This window comes from Silurus meridionalis, chromosome 22 (assembly GCF_014805685.1).
Source record: "Silurus meridionalis isolate SWU-2019-XX chromosome 22, ASM1480568v1, whole genome shotgun sequence".
NCBI lineage: Eukaryota > Metazoa > Chordata > Actinopteri > Siluriformes > Siluridae > Silurus > Silurus meridionalis.
The window spans coordinates 17,642,098-17,662,851 of NC_060905.1; the positions used below are offsets into that span (position 1 = coordinate 17,642,098).

General features: G+C 37.8%; 1 protein-coding gene across 5 annotated transcripts in view; it reads right to left on the bottom strand.

Annotated features, from left to right (window-relative positions):
• Window positions 1-3,883: 3,883 nt before the first annotated feature.
• Window positions 3,884-20,754, bottom strand: part of dennd3a (DENN/MADD domain containing 3a) — a 39,515-nt gene continuing 22,644 nt past the window's right edge. For 2 of the 5 annotated variants that reach the window (XM_046834790.1, XM_046834788.1), the window contains exons 15-25: window positions 20,497-20,559; window positions 16,971-17,230; window positions 16,666-16,836; window positions 14,890-15,019; window positions 13,825-13,935; window positions 12,632-12,771; window positions 11,042-11,202; window positions 9,122-9,261; window positions 8,082-8,200; window positions 6,516-6,653; window positions 3,884-4,606 (exon numbers count right to left, since the gene is read on the bottom strand). In XM_046834790.1, the coding sequence (XP_046690746.1) occupies window positions 4,406-4,606; window positions 6,516-6,653; window positions 8,082-8,200; window positions 9,122-9,261; window positions 11,042-11,202; window positions 12,632-12,771; window positions 13,825-13,935; window positions 14,890-15,019; window positions 16,666-16,836; window positions 16,971-17,230; window positions 20,497-20,559 (1,634 nt within the window). In that variant the 3' untranslated portion in view covers window positions 3,884-4,405. The remainder of the gene's footprint in view (window positions 4,607-6,515; window positions 6,654-8,081; window positions 8,201-9,121; window positions 9,262-11,041; window positions 11,203-12,631; window positions 12,772-13,824; window positions 13,936-14,889; window positions 15,020-16,665; window positions 16,837-16,970; window positions 17,231-20,496; window positions 20,560-20,754) is intronic. The other 3 variants (XM_046834789.1, XM_046834793.1, XM_046834792.1) reach the window with 3 other exon arrangements.

Sequence of the window (20,754 nt, forward strand, 5' to 3'; positions counted from 1 at the left end):
AATTAAATGGCAACAGATTTAGATGATGTGTAAAGCTTGTGAAAGACCATGCAAACAGAGCAATGCAATGAAGAATACTACTAAAGGATTTTATTGTAGGAAGGGGGGAGTTTTGAGGGTTTGTCATTTCAAATTACAAAACTGTAATTCGTTGATCTAAGCCTGGTGAGGGTTCCAAACAGTAGATGTAGGTGTAGATGTTCTCCTTGAAAACCAAGCGCTGTATATGCATTTATAGTATATGCTTATACTCAGTGTTGGACTGTAAGGAACTAAATGTAATTTTTTCTACCTTACTCTACTCAAGTTTTTTTTGCATACAATGTGTACTTCACTGTCGTATTTCCATTTGGGGAGACTTTTACTTTAGACTTTGAAATGAAGTGAAGTTAATCTTTATATTTACACAACTACATTTTGTGAAATGTTCTTTTTTTTATTTATGAGCGGATAAAAACTGATTAATCACGCAGCAAGCCACCAATGGCGTGCTCTGTTTTGTACTACGTGTTCAACCTCCACGTCATTGAGTCACTTGTGCACATTATAAAAACATTTCTTGTTGCTTTGATCAAATTGTGAACGCTTTTTTTACATTCATTTGATCAAGTGTATGCTGTTTTCTACATTCACTTGTTGATGTTCATGTTGATCAAAATATATTATACTGGTTTCACCTGAATAGTTTTAACCTCCAAAACATCTCAGCATCAGTTCATTGTGTACGTCATTGAATGTAAAATGGTTAAACCAGTTCTCATCATCTGTTATCTAAAATTTCTATTAAACTTTTATTTGTAAATGTGTTGAATTGATGAATTGTGCAGATGAATCTTGAATGTCACTAATGAAGAAGGCGAGTGAGCGACATCAGATCAACCGATAATCAACTCGTTCTCTAAAACAGGTCAAAGGTGAATCTCGTGAACCTTCAGTTGGAGAGTGAATACAGACAGAGAAAACACAGAGTTATACATTCTGAAAATGGACCAACAACTAAGAAACAAATTAACAAGTAAAGTCAAGAAGCTTTTATTGTCATTTCAACCATATATAGCTGACGCAGTACACAGTGAAATAAAAACCCTGGTGCTACATAAAACAACATAACAATCACAGAAACAGAAAAACACAGGGCCAAGGATTAGTAAGTGTACATAAAGTGCATGTGTGCAACCTGGTGCAAAAAGTGCAAAGACAACACAAGACAGTAAACAAAACAGCTCTGCCAGTAAACCTGTTGTAGCGAGACAAAGTGAACAGTAGCAAAAATGTAAACAAAATGTTGTGCAAAAGAGCAAATGGCAGCAATTCAGAAGAGATGTGCAAAAAACAGCATGTAAACAGTTTATGGTAATTAAGTGATGTAATATGAGGGGTGCTGAAGTCATGGGTGTGAGAAGTGAGTGTGTGTTGAGTCTGGGTTGTACAGATCAGTCACACAGTTGTGTGTGTGTGTGAGTTCAGTTCTTTGTTGAGAAGCCTGATGGCTTGAGGGAAGAAACTGTTGCACAGTCTGGATATGGCGGCCCGAATGCTTCGGAGCACTTGTACAGTACAGTAAACTTTCTTTCGGCTTCTCCCATCAGCGGATTATCTGCATGTTTGATTTGGCACATGTTTTTACGCTGGATGCCCTTCCTAACACAACCCTCCCCATTTATCCGGGCTTGGGACCGGCACTAAGAGTGGCTGGGGTTGGTTCCCTGACCAGGGATCGAACCCGGGCCGCAGCGGTGAGAGCGCCGCATCCTAACCACCAGACCACCAGGGAACTTTGTGGGGCAGGAGGCAATGTGGAGCTCTCCATGTTACCTGGTATGAGCAACCTTCCAGGTAGGAAGCAAACCATTCCCATACTTTTCAATGGATACCAAGTATCCTGAGTTTTGCAATCAATATAAATTAAATATTCAATCAAATCAATAAATTTGTGCTGCTGAAATTCATAAATGCCAAACAGACGGAAGCCAAATGTGCATTTTCAGTCTCTGTGATCCAAATCATAGTTTATATTAAAAAATACTGAAACTGTGCAACATCATACTGATAACATGAATAAACATTTTGATGATTTTGTTTGTGAACAATGATAAAGGGACTTTTCATTCTGATGGGAATGAGATGTTCATTGACACAAATACTTACTTTTGAGAGATGAACTGAGGATTTTGAAAAAAGTACAGACTTTTGCAAGAAATCCACTGTATTGTGCTGATTGTACACATTGTTTTGAGAAATGAACTTACTGAACATGAGTCTTTTCTCATAAACTGAGTTGATTAAGCAAATATAACTTATCATAGGAACATTATAGCCATAATAAATTAGAGTACTTTGGATATTGAAGTACATTTGAAGGCAAATACTTTTTGTACTTTTACTCAAGTGAGAGTTTAAATGGACATGTTTACTGGAGTCATATTTAACAGAGAGCATCTCCATTTTAATCAAGTACATGGTGCATCTCATTCCACATTGAGTCTTTATTTGCTTTTATAATAACTCCACTCTTCTGGGAAGATGTTCCACTAGATTATTCTATTTATTTTTTGCTCATTCAGACAGAAGGTGTTAGTAAAGTCAGGTATTGATGTAGGTGAGGTGAGGAGGCCTGGGGTCCAGTCAGTGTTCACATTCCTCTCAATAGGTTTGGAGCTCTATTTCAGGAGATCTTCAAGAAGCTGGCTTTGTGCACAGAAGCATTGTCATGCTGGAACAGGTTTTAGGTCTTCTAGTTCAAATGAAGGGATTATGTCATGCTACTGCGTTCATAGACGCCTGATACGATTGTGCGTCTCTTATTTAACAGTTTGGGAAAAAAGCCAGGTGTCCTAAAACTTTTTGCAAAACCTGGGATTAAATCCTGTCAGCCCTGAATCGAAGGCTATAACACAGGGTAATTAAACAGAATGAAAATATCACCTTTATGTGTCCAGTTCCCCAGTCCAGATGGACTCACCCACCCCAAGGTTTGAGGTGTTGTGCTTTGTAAAACACTACTCTGCTCACCACGGTTGTAAACAGTAATTACACAAGCCACTTTATCCTGCATGGCCGCTCAACCCATTCTCCTGTGTGTAAATGTCAGGAGTTTAGCAGTTTCTGAAAAACACATACCAGCCCATGTGGTGCCAAAAAGCCACCATAGAGACATCACCCTTTTCCAATGTGATGTTTGAAGTGAACGAGAAGCTCTCATCCATGTATCTGTAAGATTTTATTGACTGTGCTGCTGCCGAAGTGACTGACTGGACAACTGCATAAATGAGCAGAAGTACACTTGTTCCTAATAAATATTAAATTTTCATCCTGGCCATTAGAATTGGATACAAACGGCACAATGCTGCCCCCTGGAGGGGGAGAAAATACTGCTTTTGCTCCTGAATGGTTCTTTACACACTACAAAACGATAAACAATAATAAATCAATTAATGCACTCTACAAACCAAGCCACTTTTAATCAGTTTTAAGTTATAAAAAATATCCCTTTTGCCTGTGGATATAAAAAAAAACCATTCAGTCCAACATTTTTATTAATAAAAAAAAAAAACAAGTGAAATAGTAGGAGGAGGAGGAAACCGCCATAGAATATAGATTACAGAGGAACCTTTATAGCTTACAATATTATTGAACACTAGTAACTACGTTATACATTTGAAATAAAGAGCTTCGGAAGTGTTACTTGAAGGATATAAGAGTAATGAGACAACTTCTAAAGTGATCGTAAAATACACCGGAATTAAAAAAAAAAAAAAAAATTATGTATATATATATATATATATATATATATATATATATATATATATATATATATATATATATATATATTTTTTTTTTTTTTTTAAAAAGAACAAAGATTTGATATATAACAAAAAAAAGATTGATAATATATACATTTAATAAAAGTAAACATATGGCTTTGGATTGAAAGTCCAGCAGGACGTCTCATACAAAGCAGGAACACAGTTATTCCAGTAAGTCCTATAAGTACTGGATAAATCAGAGTGGTCTAATCCAATAATCTCCTTAAAGTTCTGGATATTATTTTTACCCCAAGATGGAATCACCTGGAAGCCCACCAGCCTTGGAATTTGGAGACCACTTTGGATAACCAAATACTGATAATATTCCTTCATTTCAGCATGTTAGGAAATAAAAATTCAAAAACCTTCATATTAAACTAGTTACACATTATAATGAACTCTTCATACACAGGTTAGATGGATCTCCGCTTTCAGGAAGATTCCACTTCAGTCTTTTTCTTTTGCTTGTTCTTGTTCACTCTGAGGTCAAGATGTCAAATAAATAGAGAATTGTAAAAAACCTATAGAAAGACCATGTCCCTTTTTTCCTAAGTCAAATGCGAAAAAAGCATCAGCCCAATCCATTTTTAAAAAAAACACTATTCCACTTTCCAGATAGCGATCTTTCCATCCTGGCCTGCAGCCCCACTGAGGATGTAGCGGTCCTCTGCTGAGCACAGAGTTTGGACCGTGTCTGAATGGGCCAGCAGCTCCTTATCCACCAGGAGGCGCTCTGTGTTCACCACGTAGATCTTTCCACGGGATTTACCTCCGCTGCTACTCTGGCCTCCAACCCAGATCTGATTTGAAAAAAACAGAAAAAAAAACACGGTTCACATACCTGCTGGCCTTCTGCACCATAATATTTATATTAGTGAAACTAAAAGCTATTTTTAAATCGTTTCATCGCCTTTTCATTTCTTCATCAACGGCAAGATCTTTATCCTTAATCAGGGTCATTGTGGAGCTGCGGTCTATTCCAACAACATTTATGGCATGCATCCAGGGTAACTTCCACTGCTCAAGGGCTCAGCAGTGGGAGCTTGGTGGTGCTGGGATTTGAACTTGTGACCTTCTGGTCCAAAGTCCAATGGCTTAGCCATTACATTGCATCAGGTGCTCTAAGAATGTAACGGTACACAAATTTATATTGACATTTTCTCGGTACAGGGCTTTCGGTTCAGTGCACAGGTGTACTGAATGCAATCCTTTTTACATGCGGAACAAAGTTTAAATCTCGGTTCCTTCTGGAACATATTAAGTGGCGGACCGCAAGTACGTTTAGTCTCCGCCTCGCACTGTAAGATCATTTTTTTTATTATTAAAACACAACAATGCCAGGAGTATAAAAAGAAAAGTGTTAGTGCAGTGTCACTGTGGCTACTCAGTCCGAAAATACGATTTGTAGCGCGTTGTTTTGCGCTAAATCTCAGCCGCTTCCGCAGTCTCACACTATGAACTCTTTAGAGTTTGCTTCGAAATTTCTCTTAAATGGAGAAAATCCTCACAATTCCTCATATGGAGGGAGTAAATAAATGAAGGATGGAAGACATTTGTTAAAGCATGCTGAAATAAGTAGCAGAGTAAAGTAGATCATATGTTTAGAAAGTTTTAGATTAAAAGTAAAACACACTATTATTTAATTGGAGTCTAACATATGTAAACTATATAATAAAATGTTTCTACTAATTTAATTGTATTTAAACAATGTAATGTGTAATTAATTTAATAAATACATATTCATAAATACATTTATAGAATTCAATTGAGTAAAGTGATTTTTATAAACGATCATAAAAATAAAAAATAAAATAAAATAAATTCTAACAAATTTAAAACAAACCAGGATGGACATGTCCATGTCCACATAAATAAGTTTCTGTTGAATATTTTTGTCCTGATGCATTTTTGTTGTTGCATGTTGAGCCGAAATGTAAATAAACACCAGTCGGAAATGAGGCGGGTCGAAGCACCTTACAATTTGCACATGCTCAGTACGGGAACGTGAGCGTTTTCAGACGTTTCAGTGTGGATGAGCAACTTTTGTAAAATGGTTGGAAACTTTTGGAAAATGGTTGAAAAAAGTGTGGATGTGGAGCGTTTTTAGACGACAAATTTATCCGGATTAGCGTATATTCGGATTAGCGTATATATGGATTAGCGTATATATGGATTAGCGTATATATGGATTAGCGTATATATGGATTAGCGTATATATGGATTAGCGTATATTCACATTAGCGCCTCAATACAAGACTGAAACTGATTTCGAAAAGAAATTCTTTTTTTTGGAACTAGAAATTTACATTTAAAAAGCATTGACTGCTTCTATACATACAGTTTATTGAGCATTTATTTCACATTTCCATTAAGAGCATCTAAAATGCTGAAGTTGAATTGTTCATAACTGGATTGTTTTGAGGACCAAATTCACAAAGAACCTATAAATTTCTAATTCTTAAAACATATTTTATATTAGTTCTAGATCATCAGATTACTACTACTAATAATAATAATAATAACAAAGATGATGGTAAAATGCTAAATAGCAAATGTAACTCATAAATCTTAATTTAATACACTTTTACAACATTTACAGAAGTATCTAATTCACTCATTTAATCTCACTATCTAATTTGTGTGTGTGTGTGTTTGTGTGTGTGTGTGTGTGTGTGTGTGTGTAGGACAGAACAGTTTTTTCACCCTTACCTGGTTCTTGACTTTGATCATGCAGATGACACTTGTGCAGTCAGGCAGCTGGATCCTCTGGGAAGGCTTCTGCAGGTCACCAGGGTACCACACACACAGCTCACCTGCATCTGTGCAGCCTGTCCACACCTGAGACCTCTGCAACAGGACATCAGTTTAGCAGAAGAATGCATGTAAAACACAAGACCCAATTCACAAACATCCGATAAACAAAGGCTAGAGGTGACTAAGGCTTGGGGAATTTGGGTGGTGCAGATACTCCATAGCTGGAAAAAGTCCATAACCAGGATGTGTGTCTTGTTACTGTGGAAATGGACTGATTTTCGTTCAGCATATTGCAAAAACCCATGACTGTTGTTACAAAATAAAAAAAATACCTGATTGGTCTTGATTCATGCCATATATATGTCTAAGCCATGACAGCATCTCTGCTAGTCATTCTGGCCACAAGACAAATCTCAGACTCATATTAACTCAGGGGTAAAGAAGGTTTTACTTGTCACATGTACATTATAGCACAGATAAAAAGTTAAGTAGCCATGATAAAACACCCCCGGAGCACAGAGGTTTAAAGGCCTGCTCAAGGGCACAAAAGTGGCAGCTTGGTGATGCCGGGGTTACTGGGCACCTCGGCGGCCTTCCCGATCAGTAACCCATAACAAATGGTTCCATCTGCAAGAAAATTGATAGAAGGAGTCTCCAGTGTCAGCACTTTGTATCAGCTTTCTGACACACAAACGTCTTCACGACGGATGACTTTTTAGCAGTGCTTTATTTCCAATCAATTGATGAAGGAATGGCTGTTTATAACTGCCATAATATAGTAAGTAAGAGGAACACTCACTTGTTTAAAAAGGCATCCCACAACAGGAAATGATAAATAGTTAAACAATTAATAGAAGGTCGACCGATTCATCAGTTTTGCGGATTAATAGGTATGGGTAGTAAATTGCTGGAAAAATCCATCCCGATAGTTTTTCCGGGTTGTGTCTGTTGCTGGAGAAGGACCGCTGCCATTTTACAGTACTAGAGCGGCCACTAGAGGCAAAATGTATTAATAAACAATACTTTTAAAGCATTTGTTAACTCTAGTTAATGATACCAATGGGAACTTACTGTAAAGCGTTACCATCTTATATAAATCCTAACAGTCATTAAAACGGCCATCTTTAAGTACATTCAAATTACATTTATTTTGAAATTTTTGTAAGAAAGTTTTTTTTACTATTTTACATGAACTGTTAGATTATTTTTTATCTAGTATTCAGTATTAATTGATTCATTGCTTATCGGCAAGTACAATCCAAACTAGCTTTAGTAATTTAGTAACCAAAATAATTCCTCTATCGTTCCAAGGAACGCTCCTGGCTGACGGATTGCCGTCTTCGTAAAAGTTTCCAAACATTTGTCAACCATTATTGCAAAAAGGCTCCCTGTCATTATGACTCACGCCGCCTTACCCGGCAGGCAGGAAGTGGAGTAAACAGTGTTCAGAGAGAAGCACACCAGCAGGGTGTAGGCTTGTAGGAAGGAGGAAAGGAAAAAAAAAAAGCTGGTATGTTTCACCTCATTAAGGACTATGAAGCTGCTGTAAGAACAGGGTGAACCCTGGAGGTGTTCCGGAAGTGAGATTAGACGATGCACCGAGCCGTTCCGCCGCAGCTCCATTACACAGTCACGGGCACCTGAACAACCCCCAAAAAAGTAGACGTTATTCGCTATGAATTCTGGGAAACACTGAGATTATGTAATGAGCAATGTCAAAAGTATCTGGACGATTTCTACTTAATGAAAATAACATTTAATACACTTAAAATTAGGAGTACATTTAAATAGTATTTTTTAGGTGCTCTACATTCTGTAATTGGAAAGCAAAAACACCTGTAAAACATCTGGTCTGCTTTTGGCACAGACTGTTCTTTATATCCTGCTTCAATTCGTAAATTAGTGATGCATGGTGGATTTGGAATGAGGCTTTAATGTAATTTAGAAGAACGAGTAGTCTCAAAGAGTGATTTGTTCTGTTATTTTGTGACATAGACGCTATGCAGGTATAGATACATATATAAATTATTTAAATTTAGTTAACATTTATGTATCTAGACGTGTTGGGGATCCGAAAATGGAACATTTAATTTTTTTTTCTGATCAAAGGAACGAAATGATGATGAAATTGACGAACGAGATTCAAAGAAACAAGTCACTAAAATAGTCCGATTTTTTTCATCACTATCTCCTACTATGTTCTCCTCGTGCATGTGTGAAAATGATGACATACACTAGAACCTCCTTTTGTCACCATCATGATTAAGATATGTGCTTTAAAAAAAAAAAAAGGCCATACTTTATTTGCAACTTTTTTTTCCTGTAGTATATAAAAACAAAAGTTTTTTTGACCTTATACAAAGCGACATACATTTCTCATTCATACAATTGAGCAGCTATAAGGTTAAGGGCCTTGCTCAGGGGCCCAAGAGTGGACATTGGTGTGGCTGGGATTTGAACTCACGACCTTCAGATCCAAAGTCCAATATTCTTTAAATATTTTAGGGTACGAACAGTTGATTGCACATATTATTCTTATATAATGCAATAAACCTACTTACAGCACCACATTCTCCCACCATGAATCTGAATGGACTGCAGTCTGCCACATTTCAGTTTGATATCACGTCTGACCTGCAGTGTGGCCACGTCCCAAACGATCACCGTGCCCTCAATGCTGCAGGAGTACGCCAGCAACTGGCTACAAAAAAGAAATGAACTTGTGAAATAAAACAGAGAGAACCGCGTCGTTTTATTTTCCAGGCTCGACTGTGAAAATGAGAATAAAAGAAAGATCTGACTTTTGATGAGATTTAGGTTGCAAACATTTTGGGAATATTCAAGACTGGAAACTTTTGGAATTGGACTGGAATTAATGGAAATGAATGTGAATAAACTGGGAATTTACAAAATTGCAGGTCAACCAATTTGGGTAAAACAACCAGATTGTATGCAATTTCAATTAAGTTTCTACCTGCACATACATCAATCACGTGCACACTTACTGCAGGACCACTGAGGCCACGTCCCCTACATGCACTGTGTGTACCACTAAATCATGTAACACATATCATTTCTTGTATCCTGCACATCCAAAAAAAAAATGGCTAGTGTTCATGTAAATTACATATTACATCGATTTATGTTTAAAACTTGTGCAACAAAATTATAGTAAACAATTAAAGTTTCAAAAATCATTTTTTAAACATCTGGATTGGTTTGCATACAAAATGGCAAAATGTATGTTTGTATACGATACAGTTTATAGAAATCTCCCCACATTTTTTATTTATTCCCATAAATTCCAGTAAATTCCCATTAACTACTGGCAAGTTTCCAACTTTAAATTTCCACATTATCATCCAATGTTCCACATTACGTGTTGCCGGGGTCAAAGGAGTCAAAGAAAAAGTGGACACTAGGCACTGCGGGTGTCCTGTAGCTTCAAATCCATGTTGCTCGAAGGCTGTTGCTTTAGGAACCAATCAGGTTGGCCACTCCAGGGCCATCTAGCAGGCACACAGTCACGTCAGCATTTTCATGTCATTTGGAGAGCGCACTAGTCAGCATTATCTCAGCAAAGCTCGCAACCCGCATTTGTAGCAAACTGCACAAGCTCGAATATATGTATGTGGATTTAATAGTTGTTTTTTTTCTTTCCACGACTGACAGAGGAGAAGAAACTGATGTGGTCGCAGATAGGTTCGGCCCAAACAGTTCAAAACAGTTGTTAAGCTTTTTCAAGGACTGTGTGTAATTTTTCGGATTCTTTTCTGTAGAATTTGCACAAAAACACAATTTGCGTTTCAAAACTCCAGGAAAACCGTAACGGAAAACTCATTTTATGAGGGTTAATATCTGTGCTTCTGCTAGAGATGGTGTATGTGGGTGGTGCAGCTGTGGCTACAGTGAAAGGAGACGTGTTGAATTGTGTTTATTGGGTTCCTTGCTTTAGAATGACTCTTCATCATTCTCTGTATGAGATTCCTGTCTGTGATGCAGCGCTCTGTTCTACTGCGTTTCTCTAGAATACTAATGCTTTCTACAGTATGGCGTCATCATGATGGGATTAAGAGGCGGACTAATTCAGGTAGAACACCATTGAAGACCTAGATGTGAAATTCACAGACAAAAGAGCTATTAATGTCTGATCTTCATCTTTGTAGAAGTGAATCATATCATCATAGAATCATATCATGAACAATGAAGATTTCTGAGGACCGTAGTAAAAAAAAACCAGTTGCTGTTGCTTATTAGGGTGGAAAAGGAAATGGTTACATCTTTGATAAACTATTGTGTGGTAGATGTGGTTCTATGCAATGGAATGAGATCCCTCTTGAGGCATGTCCAGAATGGTTTCTGTTGACATTTGTTACATCACAATAGTGTGTCATGTGACAGTACAAAAAAAAAAAACCCCTGTCTAGTCTTATTCATGTGACTAAAAAGCATTTACGACATGCCGTATCTAAACCAGTTACCTGTATTTGTCACGCCGTTCTTCCAGGGCGAGGCCAGTGATCTCGGCACGGTGCTCGGTCAGCTGTTTATTGCAGGACATGCTGTTCGGGTTGATGATATAAATGACCGAGTCCCGAGATCCGATCCACAACTGCTGCTGGTCCACTCCCAGCATGCAATTCTAAAGCAACCGAAAGAGTTAAGGGTTAAGACTTTTAGTCTGCTTAATATAGAAAAACCCGTTTTTTTTTTTTTTTTTTTTTTAAAGAGAGCAAGACACGGAGAATTCTGTTAAAATTTGAGGAACCAACAGGGAACGTCTGTCTTGCAATAATGCATGAAGACGTAGCGTAAGTCAGTGGCGTTGCGACATGGCCCTGGCATAATTCTCAAAAATGTACCTGATACACTCTATGGGGGAAAAAGTACTGGGACATGTGACTTTACTAGATGCCTTGTGGCAACACAATGATAAACACAAAAACACAAAGCATACAACAAAATCTAGTGAAACATCGTCCCAGAAGAGTGGAGGAAATAATAAAGAGCAAATTTGGACTAAATGTGGAATGCGATGCTCAAAAAACACATACTGTACTTATGACCAGGTGTCCACAAACTTTTGGCAATATACTGTATAAACATGTGGTCTTACAGATATACATTCGTGGCCATGCCTTTTTTTAAAAGAGGAACCACCTCAGACGCTGTGCAATAAAGTTAAACTATAACGGGAGCAGACTGAAACCTGCAGAAGGCTATAAATTACTAACCAAATTAACCAGTGAATAGAAAACCTGCTTTAAGTTTGTTTGTTTGTTTCTTTTTTTTTCTGCTTAAAGTTTGTCTCTTTCTTTGTTTGTTTGTTTCTTTCTTTCTTTCCTGCTTTAAGTTTCTTTCTTTCTTTAAGTTTCTTTAAGTTTCTTTAAGTTTCTTTCTTTCTTTCTTTCTTTCTTTCTTTCTTTCTTTCTTTCTTTCTTTCTTTCTTTCTTTCTTTCTTTCCTGCTTTAAGTTTCATTCTTTCTTTCTTTCTTTCTTTCTTTCTTTCTTTCTTTCTTTCTTTCTTTCTTTCTTTCTTTCTTTCTTTCTTTCTTTCTTTCTTTAAGTTTCTTTCTTTCTTTCTTTAAGTTTCTTTGTTTCTTTCTTTCTTCCTTTCTTTCTTTCCTGCTTTAAGTTTCTTTCTTTCTTTCTTTCTTTCTTTCTTTCTTTCTTTCTTTCTTTCTTTCTTTCTTTCTTTCTTTCTTTCTTTCTTTCTTTCTTTCTTTCTTTCTTCTTTCCTGCTTTAAGTTTCTTTCTTTCTTTCTTTCTTTCTTTCTTTCTTTCTTTCTTTCTTTCTTTCTTTCTTTCTTTCTTTCTTTCTTTCTTTCTTTCTTTCCTGCTTTAAGTTTGTTTGTTTGTTTGTTTGTTTGTTTCTTTCTTTAAGTTTCTTTAAGTTTCTTTAAGTTTCGTTCTTTCTTTCTTTCCTGCTTTAAGTTTCTTTCTTTCTTTCTTTCTTTCTTTCTTTCTTTCTTTCTTTCTTTCTTTCTTTCTTTCTTTCTTTCTTTCTTATGCAGTGCAGCATGGGGCCATGTAAACTCATGAATGCTAAGATGAGTGGGGAATTCCCTTACAATGCGGGACGTCCCCACTTGAATGGAGTTCTGCAGGAGGGACCAGCTGGCTGCGTCGAACACCACCACCTTCCCGTCACTCAGGGCACACCAGAGCTTCGGGTAACCGCCGCTGCCTGAGGCTGCTGCGCCCAACTGGCCTAAAATAAACCACAGTCATATTAGGATTATTCAAAGTATTGGAGGAAGTGTACTTTTGTGTGCATCTTTAATGGGTTTGTTTTCACGTGAGAGTGGAGGTCGAAATTGAAAGCACTTGTTGGACGACTGCCAACGGAATGAATTCAAGTCTTGAGTGACTGTTTGCTTTGTGTAGTTGAAATGCAGCCGGCGTGTCATCGACCGGCGATTACGCTCGAATGAACACATGAGTCAGACATGGACCAAAAGCTGAAAACTCGTTTCACTGTGCGAACCAGTAAAAGGAAATCTGTCCATCTTTATTAATAGTAGATACATCTTTCATCATCACAGCAACCGAAATAGACACACTTCCACTCTATAAAATTCAAAACAGCTGCAAGCGCTTCCTATTTTTTTATTTCTGTGGTGCTGTTATTATCTACTAAAAATAGTAAAAAAAAAAAATGGACACTCAAATATTCAATAAATAAATAATCAATAAAAAAAATAATCTATACATAAAAAAATTATTTGCAAAATGCTGAGTCAAGCAGAAGAATACTTTAGAGCCTGATGTTAAAGGAAAATGATCAGCTTTGGGAATAAAACAGTAGCTTCACAGCTGCCCAAATTTACCACCCAGTTATTGATAATTTTTTACAACAATATCCCTGTTATATAAATCCATCTGTTCTCATATTTCCAAAGCCTTTACAGTCACACGCCTACACATGGAATGTGTAATAAAAAAGCACAAAGTCACTTATTCAGTAGATTCAGTTTCTCTTTGTAGTCTGAAAACTTTGTGGGGGAAAAACTGCCACTGGCAGTTTCACAAGAGACACAAGAGAGATGCTTAAATGCTCAGAAACCAGAGCCTTTGCACCTGAGAGCAGAACGGACTGCAACACCGCAGACAGAAGTGAAGAAGGTGTTTCCAGGATTTATCTCGTCACTTATCACACAAGCGGTGAAACAGGTCCTGCCTGGTCTGCATATCTCAGGGTTTTCTCATTCCAACGCTGTGTTTGCTGACTTATAGTGAACAATTAAAAGAGATCCTGTCTAACCTGGAGTATAGAGCAATATGTCCACGGCTTGAGGAGACGTCAGGTCCAGACAAGGGTTGATTTTATGCTTCAGCGTCTCCGACGTTGTTTTGGGCACCATCATCGGAACTGTTTAAAAACACCAATCGAGATTTCAGCACAATATACGTATGATGCAAGGGATAAAATCTAAACTCTATCAAAAGCGAAGCAATGCATCAGATCACAAGCAAAATATTTCTCCAAATACCAAACTTTCTTCTAAAACTCTTCTGGAATGATGTTCCACTAGATTTTGTGGAGATCTGTGCTCCTACAACTAGCAAAGCCAGGTACTGCTGAAGATGAGGTGAGAAGGCAGCCAATGTTCCAAATATTCAATTGAACAGGTTTGGATCTTCTAAGTTAAAATGAAGGAAATAAAATGAATTTCATTCTACCACATGCAAATACACCTATGTACCTCCAACTTTGTGGTGGAGCTCCAACTTTGGGGAAGAACCACATATGGCTGTGTAGATAGAACAGGTAGTAAACCTAATTTAGCACCTGATGTTGTAGAACATGTTCTTTAAGTGTATCAAGTCTGCGTTTGAGATTAATTTGAGTGACCCTAAAATCTACACTATCTGGTCAAAGGTATTGGGATACCTGACTTTTCCAGTCATATGTGGTTCTTTCCCAAACTGTTACCACAAGATGCATTCAAATGTGGAAGCATTCAATTTGACCTTCATGTGAACTAACAGATGCAAACCTGTCCCAGCATGGCAATGCTCCTGTGCACAAAGTGAGCTTCATGAAGATATGGTTTACATGGTTTAAGAGGAAGATCTCGAGTGGCCTGCTATAGAGCTTTGACCTTAACCCTATTGAACACCTTTGGGATGAACGTGAACACTGACCGCACCCCAGGTGAATCTGCCTTTACTAACACCCTTGTGGCTGAATGAGCACAAATCTCCAAAAGCACATTTCAAAATCTCGTGGAACATCTTCCCGGGAGTGGAGGTTACAATAACAGCAAAACCCAATTAAATGTGGAATGGGATGTTTATGTAGTGTATCCAGCTCGGAATAACGAACCTTCCCGTTTCATGGTGTCGAAGTAGGCCAGTTTAGAAGCAGCGTAAATGGCTTTCTGAGACTGGAGGCATCTGACCACGGCGTCCATCAGCAGGGCGTTCGTCAGAGCCTGCTGTATGTACTGAGGGTCCTAGAGAAAAGTACACAAAGTCAGATTTCATGCATCCAAATGAATTATCGTACTTTTTCTTACTACAGTTCCTACATTAGTGTGATGTTCTGTAAATCGTGGGTTTAAAATGTTAAAAGGAATCATTTTTATGGCTACCTTGCTTCATCGTCCACACCACCCTCCCCCAACCCGTATATAAAACAAAAACATTACAGAAAGGTTATAAATTAATTTGTATTTGATCGAGTGAAATACGAATTCGGACTCCCACAGACCCATATTAGTCCTGTCGCTTTAGGATGGTACTCCAGTCACAGAATCAACCTCTTCTATTCAAACCTCTCCACCAGCATGGGAAAGACCAAAGAGCTGTCAAAGGACATCAGGAACAAGCAGAACCTGCATAAGGCTGGAATGGGCTACAAAACCATCAGAATGTTGCCTTGGCCATGTTTTTCATCATTGAAGATGAAGATGGGTGGTGGGTTTTTCAGCATGAAAATGTTCTGGCTGAGGCCAGGAGGATCTTATCCAAGATTCTACAGTGCATGGCCCTGTTCATGTGGTGACGTCTTCCTGTACCCTTAGCAGAGAAACTGCCACAAAGCAGAATGTTTCCTCCTCTGTGTTTGACAGTGTCGATGATGTTCTAGTGGTGTGATTTAGCATTTCTCTGCCTCCAAACACGGCGAGTCTATTTGATGACAAAAAGCTCATCTTGTATTTCCTCCACTTTATCGTGCCAACAGTGGTCTCTTTCTCACCAAGCTTCTTGTTGATGGTCGTGTAGCCCATTCCAGCCTTGTGCAGGTCTACAATCATTTGACTGCTCTTTAGTCTTTCCCATGGGGGTGGAGAAGTTTGAATGGAAGAGGTCGATTCTGTGACAGGGGTCTTTTATACACAAAGAGTTTCTTAAAGGTAAAGGACTAATTTGGGTGTGTGGGAGTCAGAATTCTTGCTGGTTGGTAGGAAATCAAAAACTTATTTCACATTGAAATACAAAATTTATATATTATAATAATTTTTTTTCATCTCTCTCTTTGTTAAAATAAACCCACCATCAAAACTCTAGACTGTATATTTCTTTGTAAGGGGGTACATTTCCAAGATCTGCAAAATCAAATATTTGTAAATTATTTCCCCCACTGTACTTGTGATGTCATGGACTCTAAATGGTGTGCTGGCGTAAACGTTGTTATTGCAGCTTTGTAAGTAGACGACTGAGCGACTGATGGCGTCTCAGATATCTCCCTCTGGCCAGAAATGGACATTCCAGTTCAACCTACATGTATGTAGGCTTCTTATGTTTCTTTTTTTAAACATAAGTCTCAAGGGAGTGCCCCTTTTTGTTCAGGTGTGTCCCACAGTGTGAAGTTCTCATATGATATTTATTAGAATGTTTATTCTTATTTATTACGACATTTATAGCCTTAGCAGCTTATATCTGCTATGATGCAACTGAAACTGAAAAACCTTTCTAAACGTTTTTCAACATTAAATAGTAAAATATTGTAATAGTTGAGAAACTGCGGAGGAATATAATAAATAAAGCACATTGAGACATGCTGTTAGTCATCTTTACCCTGGTAGGCGTTGCTGAGAATCGAACAGATCCAGCAGACATGATAAAGATTTCTGCAGATCACCAACAACAAACAAACCTTATGTTCGTCTGCCATTTTCCTTCCAGCCCACAACTCCTTGATCATCAAATGCCACAGATCGCACTCGGATTTCAGATTAGCTTCGAAAGTCTCCCTCCTCAGGTTGGTCTTGATCTTCAAGGAGGGGATCCTTAGGAGAAGTAAAGGAGCTGAGGAGATCTTCACTTCCTGAATGAAAAGAAAATACTTTTTGATCAAAGGCACCAGGAGCATGGAGCTCAACCAAGGAAAGAATAATAAAACCTATAGTTCTTTATTTCCTTTATATATAAAACAGCGTGTATGGGAGAAGACCTCCTCACCTCTATGTCTCTAAACTTGGTGATCTCTACATAACCTGGGCGTCCCTCCGTGAGCAGAAAGAGCCGCCGCTGGGTCATGGCGATCTTGCCCACCCCATAATTAGTCTTCACCGATGACGAGAGCTTGTACACCTGCTCGTTGGCCTCCAAGTGGCTCAGCACATCCAGAGGCAGATCCACATCCTGTGCTTCAGCCTCAGTCTCCTTCCAGATGGTGTAGAAGAAGCGGAAAACCTCCGGGTCCACCTGCTTCTGTTGACCTGGAGCGGGAAACACAGAAGTCTTGCTCAAACTGGGATGTTTATGATTAGGATTATTGCTCCAACAGATTACACAGACTGCGTTTATGAGTGTTTACCGCAGATGTTTAGCTCACATATGTGTATTCTTCCCATAAAGCGTACGTTCCTTTTCATTTCCTTGTTGCATAATAGATCCGAAATCAGACTTACTGGCAATCAGGAGAGTCCAAAGTGCAAAACTGATTCTAGATGTCAGACTATAAGGATGATGTGATGAGTGGTGGTAAAATGAAAAAGGAAATGTTAGACTCCCGTGTCCATAAAAGGGACACAGTTGAAGGATAATATATTATGTTACACATCAGTGCAATTTAACATATAATAGAATTTCTTGGCTTTAACCGAGTAACTAAATACACCTATATCGGATTCAGCGTAATATATAAGAGTGCTGAGCACAGAAAATGTATAAATAATATAATAACAATAATATATACTGTATTAAAATGATTATACATTATTTTATACAGTATAACCCCTCACATTTTAGCAACCATTTTAGTATTTTTTTTTCAATGGACAACACTACAACTAATATTTTAGAGTAGTTAATGTGCAGCTTGCTGAGGAAGCTGAAGGTGAACGTGATGGATTGACCAAGTATGTCTCCAGACCTGAACCCTTTTGAGCACCTGTGGGGATCCTCACTTTTGTTGCAAGTTATTTAGACAATAACAGCTGTATGTCGAGTTATTTTCAGAGGGCAGTAAATCTGTACTGATACACAAACTTCACATTGACTACTCTAAAATATATCCAATTTCTATAGCATTGTCCCTTTGAGAAGATATACTACAATGGTTGCTAAATGTGAGGGGTGCACTCACTTTTGTGAATATATAGTGGCATACGAATGTTTGGGCACCCTGGTCTAAATTTCTGTTGATGTGAACAGTTAAGCAGGTGGACGGCATAAACATAAAACACTCCTTTACATATATAAGCAATAACACTATTGTTTTTCTTTTCTACAATTTTAGAGTACACACACATCCTTTTTTTATATTGTATGGAATACACATGAAATGTATTACCAGTATTCACATCCATTCATATCTGGTGCAATTTATAGTATATAGAGCAGGGGTCACCAACCTTTTGAAACTGAGAGCTACTTCTTGGGTACTGTACGGTGAAGGGCTACCAGTTTGATACACACAAGTCGAAATAACACACAAGTTCTGACATATCAAATTTGCTCAATTTACCTTTAATTATATGTTATTATTAATAATTAATGATATAGATGAATATCTAGTCATCTATTTTTTAATATTGTCATTTTCAAATTCACACCAATGCAAGTGTGATTTAAAAAAAGAATAGCCACAAAAGATATTAGATGCAGCTCACTGGTAAGTGGCGCAGTTCTGAGCTATTTTTAGAAAAGGCCCCATGTTGGTGACCCCTGATATAGAGTATAAAATTCATGAACTTGGATGGTTCTGGTAAAAAAAAATAAATAAAACCCAGGTGAACCCAAGGGTTCTACAAGAAGACATGATTAGAACATATGAAACTTATGGTGGCCAGGAAGTGCATAACAAATGAACAAATCCGGAAAACAAATGAACAAATCGAACAAATAAAAACAAAAACGAAAAAGAAAAAATTATTGAACATATCTAAAAACAAATGAACAGAGCAGAAATCGAAATAACAAATCCGAGAACGAATGAACAAATCTGAAAACAGAATAAGAATTCCAAAACCAAATTGACGAAATCAGAAAACACAATGACAATTCAGACAAACAGGAAAATGTCGGTATAGTTTGCGAATAAAATACTTAACGCTCATTGGATGAGACATCGGTCATTCGAGATAAACAGGAAGAAGGAATCGTGTATCTTGTAACTTTGTTTCTTGTACATGTGTGGACTTCTGCATTTATTTTAAACCAATTTTTTTTCCAATAGTGCAACTAATACACTTTTACACACTCCTGCTGGAGCCTGTTATACTTTCTGTATATCTTAAATGACAGACGTCTAGTCCAATGAGACGTTTGTTAATGTTCCATTTACAAACTATACTTACCTTCCGATTTGTCTGAATTGTCATAGTTTTTTTTGGATTTGTTATTTTGTGTTATGGTTTCCACAGATGGCAAAAGTGCACACATCCTTCTCTCAAGTACATGCTTTAAAAGACTCTGGTAAAAGTTGAAGTTCTGACTACACTTTATTTACACAAGTTAAAGAAGTTTGGGCTCTGATATGTTCTTCAGTAAAAAGACATTAGTAGTACTTGTTTTAGTGTCACTTTGGTAACTGAACCTCACATCCTATTAATATATTACTACAAAAATCTTTTAAATGTTGTCTAATGAATGTATCCAGTCTGAACATCCACCATATAGAACACAAGCAGAGAAAAGAAGATGATCAGGTAATCAGGGATGTTTATCCACGTCTCATCCACGTCTCATTCCCTTCTGCCGTTCTCATTATCATCTTCGTAAACTAGTCTACATCTGTAGTGTGTGAGAGCCAGGAAATGACACACTAGTGGTGGATTGAAAAAGTCGCACAATGACAAGAAACAGGTTGATGGACTGAATACGGCGCAGTAAGAAGTAATTGTTCACGTCACAGAATAGATTAAAACTACTGTAAAGTACAGAGTCTGGTTTGAAAGTGGAAAGTAAAGATATTTGTAGAATACCACCAGAAAAATCTACTTAAGTAACAGTCACAAGTATTTGTACTTCATTGCTTCCCACCTCTGATGATTTGTTCATTTATTTTGCACTTCTCGCCCACCGTAGAAACTCCAGATACACACAGTACCGGAGACCCTGTAGCCATGATAAGTACAGTATGAAGTTAGAGAGTCATAGCCAAGCATTTCTTATAAAGCAAATTCACCAAACATGCTGCAATCAAGAATGAGCTTGGCTCCAATCAGGAAGGAAATGAATTCAAGACCTTATTAACACTACCTCAAACTCGTTCCACCAACTTTACAGGCAATAATACAAAACCAGGACTACGATTTTCTTTCCCCCCCCCAGACAATCATTAGCTAGCAGCATGCCGAGACGACCTCCTAATGAGCTGAACATGGAGAGCAAACACTGCGAGTTAAAACAGCCAGCAGGGTTATAGATTAAAGCAGATCCGGCAATTAATGAGTAATGCATGACACACACACACACACACACACTTGTACACACAACCTTTAGATAAAGTGTTAACGGGTGCAGCACGGGCTAAGCTTACCATCAGCTGAGGAATCAAGGTAAAATACAGAGTGGGCTGGGACCTTCGCTGTAGAGTTCATACCTGGCAAACCACATCCATTCTCATTAGTCTATAACGGGGCAGGACATAAAGGGACACCACATACAACCTCATACACAGCCATAATTATTGGCACCCAACAACAAAAATTTGGACCTGCAAGAGAAAACATTTGCTTTACAAGATCAGTGACAGTATTTTCGCTCTAAATGAAAAAACTTTCAAACATTCGATTTT